The sequence below is a fragment of the Salarias fasciatus genome, chromosome 10, assembly GCF_902148845.1.
Source record: "Salarias fasciatus chromosome 10, fSalaFa1.1, whole genome shotgun sequence".
In the NCBI taxonomy this organism is placed as follows: domain Eukaryota; kingdom Metazoa; phylum Chordata; class Actinopteri; order Blenniiformes; family Blenniidae; genus Salarias; species Salarias fasciatus.
The window spans coordinates 4,237,231-4,248,749 of NC_043754.1; the positions used below are offsets into that span (position 1 = coordinate 4,237,231).

At 42.0% G+C, this 11,519-nt stretch overlaps 2 protein-coding genes across 3 annotated transcripts in view; both read right to left on the reverse strand.

Moving 5' to 3' along the window:
* Positions 1-1,211, reverse strand: part of cxadr (CXADR Ig-like cell adhesion molecule) — a 43,610-nt gene extending 42,399 nt beyond the window's left edge. Inside the window, exon 1 of the mRNA XM_030101638.1 lies at positions 1,054-1,211. Within this exon, the coding sequence (XP_029957498.1) occupies positions 1,054-1,105 (52 nt within the window). The 5' untranslated portion in view covers positions 1,106-1,211. The remainder of the gene's footprint in view (positions 1-1,053) is intronic.
* Positions 1,212-7,581: 6,370 nt separating this feature from the next.
* On the reverse strand, positions 7,582-11,166 carry btg3 (B-cell translocation gene 3). Of its 2 annotated transcripts, XM_030101655.1 has the most exons (6): positions 10,052-10,062; positions 9,979-9,983; positions 8,926-9,129; positions 8,705-8,842; positions 8,243-8,435; positions 7,582-8,176 (listed from the first exon to the last, which is right to left on the reverse strand). In XM_030101655.1, exons 3-6 carry the CDS (start codon positions 9,096-9,098, stop codon positions 7,985-7,987), a joined length of 696 nt encoding a protein of 231 aa, XP_029957515.1. In that variant the 5' UTR covers positions 9,099-9,129; positions 9,979-9,983; positions 10,052-10,062; the 3' UTR covers positions 7,582-7,984. The 2 variants fall into 2 exon arrangements, with proteins under 2 accessions (XP_029957515.1, XP_029957514.1); XM_030101654.1 differs by lacking the exons at positions 9,979-9,983; positions 10,052-10,062 and adding an exon at positions 11,111-11,166.
* Positions 11,167-11,519: the final 353 nt, after the last annotated feature.

The window sequence follows — 11,519 nt, forward strand, 5'->3', positions numbered from 1 at the left end:
TCGCCCTATTCTAGATGAAATTTTACTACATATGGTATCTCAATAAAATGTGCTTGATGTTTGATGTTGAGGTTTACACCACAACTGAAGGGCTTAAAATGGAAAACAACAACAGGTTTACAGTAAAACTTCCAAGTATTTTAAAGGCCGGATCACTAATAACCTACAGAGTTCACAGCTCAACAAAACCCTCTGGGATTAGGGTGAAACTCAGGAAACGAGAACGAAACTGAACCTTACTAGACAGGTAAAGACAAACAGAGCTGTAAAAACATGGGATTTCAGATTGGAGATGGGTGTAGAGGCTTAGCGTGTGCGTGTGCGTGTGTGTGGTATGAGCACTGTTAGCAGATGGCAGACATCACTTTGAAGTCCTGCAGCCACAGGTTTAAAAAGGGATCAGACTATTGTGTGAAGCAGAGGGACAAAGCACAGGGCATCACACAGAAAACAAAAAAGGTTGATCGATACTCTCACACACCTGCACATCCGTCTACAACATTCATCTACTGCCATATTTCCGAGGATCAATCAATCAATCACCAGGTGGATAAAATTTTAGAAATAAATCCAGAAAGATTAGAATAACTGACACTGAGCAGAACTGACAACACCAAAAGTGAAAATCTCATTGGAAAACTTCAATTTTCAATAAGTATTTCTGTTTTTGAAAGTTTCATTTATAAAAGCTCCATCTGAGCCTTTTAAGGACACAAATAAACATATTTATCTGTTTAGTAAGACTAGTGAACGAGGACGCCGTGCTAACTATAACTAGTCTGACCTCTGAGTTCGCCTCTGTTGAATTTCTCTGCCATTGTCGTACAATTTGTTCTCAAAGTCGCGTTTTATTAATTTAAACTCCGCAATTTAAAAACAGAATTCAAAGTTACCGGGAAACGAAGCCCAAAAAAGCCGAGTTTCCACCTTATCGTCCGAGCTAATGTAGTGGAGTTCGGCTGACCGCCGAGGCTCCGGAGCGGCGCCGCCGCTTCTGGGGGGAAAATCACCGGGAAACAAAGTGTCTCGAGCCGCTGGAGTCCCGAAACTTACCTGCCAGGAGGCCGAGCAGCAGGCAGCACAGTCGGGGGGTCCGCGGCTCCATTCCCGGCGCTCGTATTCCAAAAGTACCGCGCTGAAACTTGGTGAGAGAAGTTGTGTTGAACCGTCGCAGCTCCGCATCCAAACTCCCCTCGACGCTCCTCTCTCCCCCTCACTCCTCCTCCTCCTCCTCCTCCGTGCAGGTGCACCGGGGTGCGCGCCGCGCAGCCACACGTCACGTGACAGGCGGGAGCGCGCTTCAATACTGCAGACGGGGGCGCCCTCTCCCGGAATAAACTCAGAACTGCACTTAGATGATCCTGCTCTCATACTGCTAAAAATAGATTTTTTTTTTATTTTTTCCATTTATATTGATTTAATTTGAATATTGTCAGTGTGAATAATGACAAAATACTTTAAAAAAATAATTTTTTTCAACAATTTTAAATTTATCCAGCCCTCTGAATACTTAATCAGTGTATAATACTAAATACTCATTGTCATAACATATATTCTTAATTTGTCAATCTATTATACAAAAACAATGTATGTATGTATGTATGTATGTATGTATGTATGTATGTATGTATGTATGTATGTAAGTGTTGGAGGCTAGGACTTCCGTCCGTCCGACTCCACCCAGTTCTTTGATTCTATGCTTGGTATGAAAAATGCCAAAACGACTGACTTCAGATTATTACCATTTATTATAGCCAGATGTAATGTTCAGCGCTGGCCCTTACAAGGAAAAACACACAGTATTTTGCCCCGAAAGAATCCTGATTGTTCATGAGACAGAGCCTTTATTCCATATTCTTCTGGACTGGGCCTGACTTTGTTTGCAATTGGACAATTTTGGTATTAATGTCAGCTGCAAACCAAGAGTTGACATCATTATTGAGTATGTTTGGAACACTAGTGTGACAGTTGATATCTCGGGAACATGTGGGTATGTTTACACTTTAGCAGAACATCTTATAAACTTGGTGCTCTTGTTGAACAAGTGTCACAACGACCTGATGTACAGCTGTTCCCTTTACTTCATCATGGCAGTGGTGGTAATTAAAGCATATACCTAACATATGTATGTATTGTTTCATAGATTGGGTTCATATTAATTCGTATTCCATCCATCCATTAATCCATTTTAAACCACTTATCCAGGACCTGATCACAGAGGTAGCAGTTTAAAAAGAGATGACCAGACTTCATGTCCCCAGACACTTCCTTCAGCTCTTCCAGGAGGATCCCAAGGCGTTCCCAGGCCAGCTGGGAGACCTCTCTCCAGCATGTCCTGGATCTTCCCTGGGGCCTCCTTCTGGTGGAACATGTTCAGAAACACCTCCCCAGGGAGGCTTCCTGGAAGCATCCTAAACAGATGATCCACCTCAGCTGGTTCCTCTGGATGTGGAGGAGAAACAGCTCCACTCCGAGCTCCTCCCCCTAGGGGCCACCCAGCCTCCCTACAGAGAAAGCTTATTTCAGCCGCATGTATTCAGGATCTTGCCCTTTCAGTCATGTCCCAAAGCTCATGACTATAGGTGAAGGCAAGAAAGTAGATCGACTGGTAAATCGAGAGCTTCCCCTTTCGGCTCAGATCATTGTTCATCACGACCGACCGATACAACAACCTGTCAGTCTCACGCTCCAACTGTCCCCCACTCATGGACAAAACCCTGAGATACTTAACTCCTCCATTTGATCCAGGGTCTCTCCACCTACCTGGAGAGGGCAGACTTCGTCCTTCCGGTCGAGGACCATGGCCTTGGATTTGGAGTTGCTGATCCTCATACCCAGCGCTTCACACTCGGCTGAGAAATGAAAGCAGAGATGAAATCTTGTGGTCCCCAAAACGGACCCCCTCCCGCTCCCGGCTGCTCCTCGAAATTCTGTCCATAAAAATTATGAACACATCCGATGACAAAGAGCAGCCCTGCCATAGTCCAACATGCACCGGGAACAGGTCTGACTTAATGATGGGAATGCGGGTCAGACTCCTACTTCGGTTATACAAAGACCGAACGGCCCTTAACAAGAGGCCCCAGACTTCATCCTCCCAAAGCGCCCCCCCACAAGGTACCATGAGGGATGCGGTCGAGCATCATTTTCACATCCACAAAACACATGTGAACTGGTTGGGCAAAATCCCACGAACCCTCGAGCACCCTATGGAGGGTCTAGAGCGGGTCCAGTGTTCCAGGACCAGGATGAAAAACGGCATTGTTCCTCCTTAATCCGAGGTTGGACTATCAGTCGAATCCCCCCACTCCAGTACCCTGGAATAGACTTTCCCAGGAAGGCTGAGGAGCGTGATCCTCCTATAGTTGGATCACACCCTCCAGTCCCCCTTTACCCCGGCCTGCCAGTCCAGAGGCACCGTCCCCTACCGCCGCCCGATGTAACAGAGACGTGTCAACCAAGACAGTCCCTGCACATCCACAGACTGACGGTAGTCAGACTGAATCTCCTCCACCCCTGGTGCCACCGAGGAGCTTACCAACCACCTTGGTGACTTGGATGGATGAGCCAAACCACCACCAAGACACCACCAAACCAGAGCCACCTCTCAGACCTCAGCGTCTCTATGTACAGTATGTATATATATCACTAACCATTGCCCAGCAGGTATTGCTGCCCGGAAGGAAAGACGGTTTTGACTGCCGCTGCCATCATGGAAGCCAGGCTTTGACGTGTATTTGGTTTGAAGCTTGTTTGCAGGAACAGAAATGGACATATCGTTCATCAGCAAACAATCGCATCTCTGTCACTTCATCAATGCCATGAAGGGTGTCGGAGCGTCAAGCAAAAAATTGAGTAGAAGCACCTCAGGGGCTTCAAGTATAGGTTCGCCTCTACAATTAATATAAAATAAACTGACAAATTAAGAGCATGTATTATAACAATATGAGTATTGGATATTATATAGCAGTGAGTATTCAGAGTTAATAGCTTGTTCGTGTGGAATTGTTGGGTTTTTCACCATAAAATTCTTTGAAATGACTGTTTTATTTGGCGCTGTAGAAATAAATTTCAAACTGAATTGATGATCAGTCAAATACAGATGTGATGACTACAGGAAAACCAAACAAGAACGACGATGGCGCACAAGTTGAACACAGGTGAAATCAAGGCCCATAAAGCTCTGAAGGGATTTGCTTTCTGTCGCACAATAGGTGACAATGGGATTTCTTTTTTCCTAGTTTTTCATTTTTGGGTAAAACCTTTTTATCCCCCCTCATCAGACATATTTGATTCAACTGCTTTCAAACAGTATTCATTTTTGTACAGCTATTAAGCTCTTAGTTGAAAATTAGTAAAATTATTTGACAACTGTATTAACTTAATGAGCTTAATAATAGCTTGCTCTGTGTTATTCAAAGGAATGATATTTACTTATTGTATACATATGTGAACATACTGTAATCCTCAACAATTCTAATACGGTGTCCATCAGTATGGAAACAGCAGCTTAATCAGGAAACAGCACGACTCAATTTTTTCTCAGTTTTGGGTCAAATAGTGAATTCTATATTGGATGTTTTACTATGAGTATCATTGAAAATGATCATTTTGCAATATTTTTGCTTCATTTAAAAAAATAAGATATTGACGGAATTGATAATGAAATGTCAAACTTCTCGTAGAGCTTCTTCTTCACGTATGTGAACTCATCTTGACAGCATGGTTTTGTGTTTGCATTTGGCAGCATCACCGGCACCTCCGCTCAGGCCTGAACTTGTTTTGTCCACTAGTCTACTAATTCAGTTTAAAGAAAAAAAGTTTTTGCAAATTTTGACAATTTGTTGGTTTGCTGGGCCGGATTGGAGCCTCTTATGGCCTGGTTTTGGCTCATGGGCCTTATGTTTGAGACCCCTGGAGTAGGCTCTTCTCTTCTAATGCAGAGAGTAAAACTAAACTGAACAAATAAACTCAAACTCAGGGAGTTTTACCCAAGTCCAGCAACAAACAAAATAGAGAGAGTAAGTGAAATCAAATTTCTTGGCGTGATATTGGACAACAAAATCTGCTGGAAACCTCATGTGAGCTATATACGAGCAAAACTGGCAAAATGCACATCAATACTGTGGAAAACTAAACATATCCTGGACATTAAGTCACTGCACACCTTATATTGCACACTTTTTTTGCCATATGTCTTTTTGTGTTGAGGTCTGGGGAAACAGCTACAGATCCACTCTACAGCATATATGCACGATACAGAAAAGAGCAATAAGGATAATAAACAATGCAGAATACAGAGACCACACAAACCCACTATTCATAAAATCACACTTGTTGAAATTCATGGATCTGGTCAAATTCAAAACAGCACAAATAATGTACAAAGCAAGAAATAATCTACATCCAAAAAATATACAGGGGATGTTTGCAGAAAGGGAGGGTGGTTATAATCTAAGAGGAGACCTGAACTATAAAAAACCAAAAGTTCGAACTACACTGAAAAGTATGTGCATGTCAAGCTGTGGAGTGGCTCTGTGGAACAGTCTGGAGACAGAAATAAAACAAAGTAGCAATATAAATCTGTTTTAAAAAAAAAAGGTACAAAAAATATTTCTTAAGTATATGGAAGAGGAAGTCTGGAACTGTGGATGATGATAACAAATGGTGTTGAGTATTACACATATAGTGGAAATTGATATATTGCTGTTATACCGTAGTTATATTATAGTTATATTATAATTATTCTGTTATATAGTATATATTTATGGGGATAACTATATGGTATGTGTGGGTATATATTATGTATTTATAGGGATATCTGCATGGTATATGTATACATACATTATATTATGTGATGTCCTATGATGTATGATTGTATTTGCTTCTTACAATTGATTTGAAAAAAAAAAAAAAGATTATTCATTACTGTCATGCAGAATGTCTTTTCAGTGACTTTGATGTAATTTTCTCATTTTTTTCTCTTTACTTTTGCTGCTGTCAATAATGGCATTTTTGCTAGTTTACTACATTATTGGGTAATTAATAACATACATTTATATATAATATTGTTATTTTTATTATTTGATTAGCATTGATTAACGTACTCATATCAATATATACAACACCTTGATATTGTGGTCATTGTCGGATCATCACTATATCATTCTATATCTAGTAATCTCAAAAAAAAAAAAAAAATCGGCAGTCAGGAGGAATGGTGCTGAACGTAAACATTAAGTGACACAACATAATCACCAGCGTAGGGCAGGCAAGGGGGGCTGTACCGCTTGAAGACCACCATCTTCTTGTGGTACACTCCCAAATCTTGTCTCTTTTAATGCACAGTACAGGACACTCAGACAGGGATGGTCCTGCTGCCCGGGGACTGACCTCCTCAGGCAACCGGTCCACAAAACGCCTGGTCTTTTTAATGCACCGCACACTAACAAAACAGAAACTCAATTTAAAAACAAATGTAACCACCAGCACCATTCAGTGTGACTGCTGATACACTTCATAATATTTGTTGGAGTGATTGTAGTGATGATGACAATGGTGACAATAATGATAATGATGACTATTGCAGTCATGATGTTTGCAGTAATATGGATAACTGTAGAAAACTGAAATTTGCTTTCTTTTTGTATATGTTGTAGTTACTATAAAAACATAAAGTAATAGTTGTTTTGTATAATAGTATTTGTAAATATAGGCTGTAATAATAGATATGCAGTGTTTAGATTAAGAAAAAAAAATCTCTACTTAACGCAGCTGAGTGAAACTTACATTGGAGGCGGCTGTGGTTCAGTGGGGAGAGCAGTTGTCTTGCAATCGGGAGGTTGTTAGTTCGATTCCTGTCTCCCCCTGTCTGCATGTCGAAGTGTCCTTGGGCAAGACACTGAACCCCGAACTGCCCCCAGTGGATGGACTGAGCGCCTTGCATGGCAGCCGCCTCCACTGGTGTGTGAATGTGTGTGTGAATGGGTGAATGTGTTAATGCAGTGTAAAGCGCTTTGGGCTCTGTCAATGCAGTGTAAAAGTGCTATATAAGTGTAGACCATTTAGACCATTTACATTGAATGAGCAAGGGGTCGGAGTTTATAAGCTTGTCTTCTTCCCACTCCTTTTCAAGGTACAGACAAGAAATCTTTCTATAACACACTTCTTACTCCAATGCTAATAACTTATGTTTCTAAAGAAATGTGGAAATAGCACTGTACAGTTTGTTTTCTTGTTTTGTTTTACCAAATGTGGCTCTTTTGTATGGAATATTGTACAGTACATTCTTAATTTATTTTGTATCTCGAAATAAATTCATTAATTCATTTAAAACTTGTTAATAGAAAGGGGTAGGAATCTCTAAAAGTTCTTACTTCTTCCTACTCTTTTTTTCCAAACTATGTTTTGGTTTGCTGTTATGTTGTTTTCTTCTTTGATTTGGATTAACTTTCTTTTTTATCTTTCTTCATTTTATACATGTTCAAAAAATAAATTCATTCAAAGCAGTTTTCCCAAACAGCTAATGAAAACCAAAAGGCCAGGAAAGGCCAGGAGACAGAGGAAGAGTCTAACACATCGTGAAGCTTGAATGTTTTTAATAAAACTCCATAAATTTAGGTCTATACATCTGACACTTTTCGCAACTATGTATAAATAAAACATTTTATCACAAAGGACAGCAGGTGACATACAAGAACATCTCCAATAGTAAAAATACAGTACTTCAAGACTATACGTGTAGTATTCCAATTTCCATATCTAATTTAATACAAGTGACTTATATTCAAACTATAACAAGTAGTCTAAAGTGCAAAAAAGATTTAGTTTGAAACAACCAATATTCAAGCTATAAAACTTTCTGCTTAAAAAACAAAAAAGGAAAGAAAAAAAAAAAACAACGGAAAACATTGGTCAGTCAGTTGATCTTAAGTTTTCTCCAGGTTTAATGTCCAGTGTGAACAGTGAGCCACTCCAAACTGCTTCAGTGTGTGGGGTTTTGGTTGGTGTCCCAGTACCCGGGCCCCGCCCTGTGCGCAGGGGGGACCCAGGCGTTGTGGATGTTGGGGGCTCTCCCGCGGTACCGGTAGCTGTAGTGAGGCCGTGGGGGATTGGGGCATTTGAACGGTGCCATGTTTTTGGGATGCCATGAGGGGGCAGCTGGATTCATCTGGAACTGGAAGGAAGAGGAATTAAAATCGGACTCTGACCCCTGAGGGGCCGCGGTTCTGCCGTGGGGTACCTGGTAGGCGCTGTGCCTGTTGGGGACTGTGAGGGGGGAGGTCCGCGCGCTCTCCTCGTCTGAAGAGGAACCTGAGTGGTAGTCGGACGTCACCCTCTCCAGGGCGCTGGTCACATTCTTCGCCACGTCTTTGTCGTCCTCATCCTCGCTGGAGAAAGTGGCCACCGAGAAGCAGGGGTTCTGCTCGCCATATCTGGGAGATCGAAGCCCGTTCAGAAGACAGTTTACACGACATTTGAAGTGAAAACGCTTCGTTTTTGCATTTTCATGACAACTAAACAGAAGAACCAGAAACTGCTGCTGTCTGTAATGAGCTCAGACATTCCACCTGTCTGTTACACGCTGATCTATTAACTGCTGTTTAGATTGGCTCTGTAAATATCCAACAAGCTGTTGAACTGTGAGAATGTTAAACCCGGTATATTTTACTTTGAAAATCCATCACCGATGTGCCTCACTCACCTGCAGCACACCTCCCCGGGGTCGACCCACAGCGTGAACTCTCGAGGCAGCCCCAGGTCCCGGTACTGGACCCCGCTCTCCCTGCAGGCCCGCAGCAGCTCCGGATCCTGCCGGTAGAACCCGTTCACCCGGATGCACCTGCAAGACGAACACAGATTTCAGCTCCAAACCAACACTGACAGCCCCACTCATCAGCGCCCACTGCAGGGTTACTGAACTACCTGTATGCCTGCCCCCTGCTGGGGGTTTCGGGGTACCAGTGGCCCTTGAACTTCTCCTGCAGGGCGACCGCCAGCCGCTCCACAAACAGCTCGATCTTGTCTGAATCCAACCTCTCGCGCTTCTTCACCAGCCTCTTCAGGAAGAACACCACGGCCGCGATCTCTCGCCTCATATTTCACATGTGGTTCATTACGCTTAAACAACTGAAAACACAGAAAAGGCGACAAGATGACATCTCCACGTTCACAAAAAGATGTTAAACCCCAGCCAACACAACGCCAAGAAGGCAGAGATATGTGATGGAATCCATCACTTCTTTAATAATGTCACCAGTTCGGTTATGTAACTTCTTATGTCATGTGCAGTTGGTGAAAAACAGCTTATTTCTTTGTGCAGATCAGAAAAATGGAGCAGTCCACAACTGTTGCAGATGTGCGTTACTTTTTATTCTTTTAGAATTCAGGACAAAAGCATGACACAAGAGGTAAGAGATAAGCTGAGCTAAAGTGATGCACTATTTTTTGTTAGTTTGGGTGGAATTCAAATGATTAGGTTCTACTTAACGGTTTCCTATTTTAATTTATAGTTGCCTACAACTTGATTACACAACATAATACATCTAGAAGCTTCTTGGAGAAGTTTCAGCACATACACATTGCTACCTGCTCCAAGAAACTTCACAATTAACCATTAAGAGCCAAAGTTCAAACAATGATCAGATTCATGTAAATTTCTTATACAAAACTGTCTCCGTGGAACAGTTTCACTTGGACTAGATAGAAACAAACCCTTAAATGCAAACAAAGAAAACATTCAAAATAAAATGGCAAGCCAATGCCAAAATGATCCATTTGTAACTTGATTCTGTTGCATAACTTGTGAAAATTAACACCATTGTTTGAAATCTTAACAGACACAAACGTGGCTGAGTTCTCTAACATGGCTCACTGACTCGGCTTTGCTATCATTCATACTCAGAATGTAGAAATCATATAGTCCACGTGCTTTACCGCCTCTGAGTCAACAGGTAGAAATGAGTAACTTCTAGGTTTTTCTCGTAATAGTAGGATGAAGGTCATTTTTAACACTCAGATAAATAAATCTTGTAGTAAAACTGCATTAAAGTTGTGTGAAATACATTTTTATACGAATCAATTAAAGTTATTCACCATCGAGGTGAGAAAATTATGGAAATCGAGAGTTTACTCTCTTGTTTGGGTTTTAATACAATCATTGTTCATTACATAACTGCCTTGAAGTTTTTTTTCCCCCCTTTTCCTGCTGTCCTATTTTCAAAATGTTGGGATAAATCCAAAGTCCTACTTCTTCTAAGATAAAGGACCGATAAGATCAATTAATTTGTAAAAAAAAAAAAATATAATAATAAATAACAAAAACACACCGATTAGACCGAGGATCACAATGGGGTTCTGACAATGCTTCTGATAGACGTTTCATGTTGCAGGTTAACTAAAATTCTTTACAAAATAACAAGATCTGTTTAATTTCCTACAGAGACATCATGTAATGACACTCTACGGTAAAAACGAGCATTAGATTTCGTTTTACACGCAACACTCAATGTAAACAGTCACGTTACTGAGATGGCTGCATTTCTCTCGGTGTACGCGTGGCACGGACCTACAGCAATGGAGGATGTCATTGTTTAAAAACACGGAGCGGAGAAGTAACCGCGATCCGTGCTGATCGTGGCGTTTCGCGGCGCGGGGCTTTGTTTTGGCCCGCCTCGGTGTGGTGTGGTGTGGTGTGCCGCCGTTAACGGTCCGGTGATAACACCGGAGCAGAAAGGCGGGCTGTGACGCACCAGTTCCGTTAAACCACGCAGCGCCACACTCAACAACAATACCACTGGAAGATGGAGCTCAGCCATCGAGGAATTACATTCACAATCCCAAACTTAATTCGACACGTCGCGTATTTGATGATAATTCCACCTCTAACATTTCACTGATTGTATTCACCGTATTGTTTTGCTATTAGCATTAGCCACCAAGCTAACGCGCTAAATCGAAGCAAAAACGCCCCACGTCGAAGACGAACACAGAGGCTGACCAGTCTGTGCGCTAAAACGCTTTTAAAATGAAATAATCTACAGATATGTGTAAAAACAGGAGACCTGGCGGTGATGTAAGTCAACAAAAGGCTGTAAACACGCATCCGTACCTATTGTGGTTTCTCCCTCGGTGTGCAGTTAAAATGAATGGCTCCGATCAATTCGCAGCAGAAAAACCCAAAACGTCACTTCTGGCGCCGCCTTTTACGGCACAGTCCCCGCCCGCACTGAGTTCTCATTGGCTGGCAGCATGCAGGCGGAGCGCGCTCATTGGTCGAGCACACGCCCGTCATTGGTGCGTCATGCTAATTGCTGCCTATGACTCATGCGGTCAGGTATGTTATTGTCCTCACACTGTTTCAATCCGTGAGGTAATCTCTCCCCAAATCCAAGATTATAAGCCAGAAAATACATTATTTACAGGAAACATCGGCTCGTTTTCGCCTCTACCGCCTGGAAATTCAATCAAGACGAGAAGGATAACCTGAAAGCTTTCATGTGACTTAAAATCCTTTAACT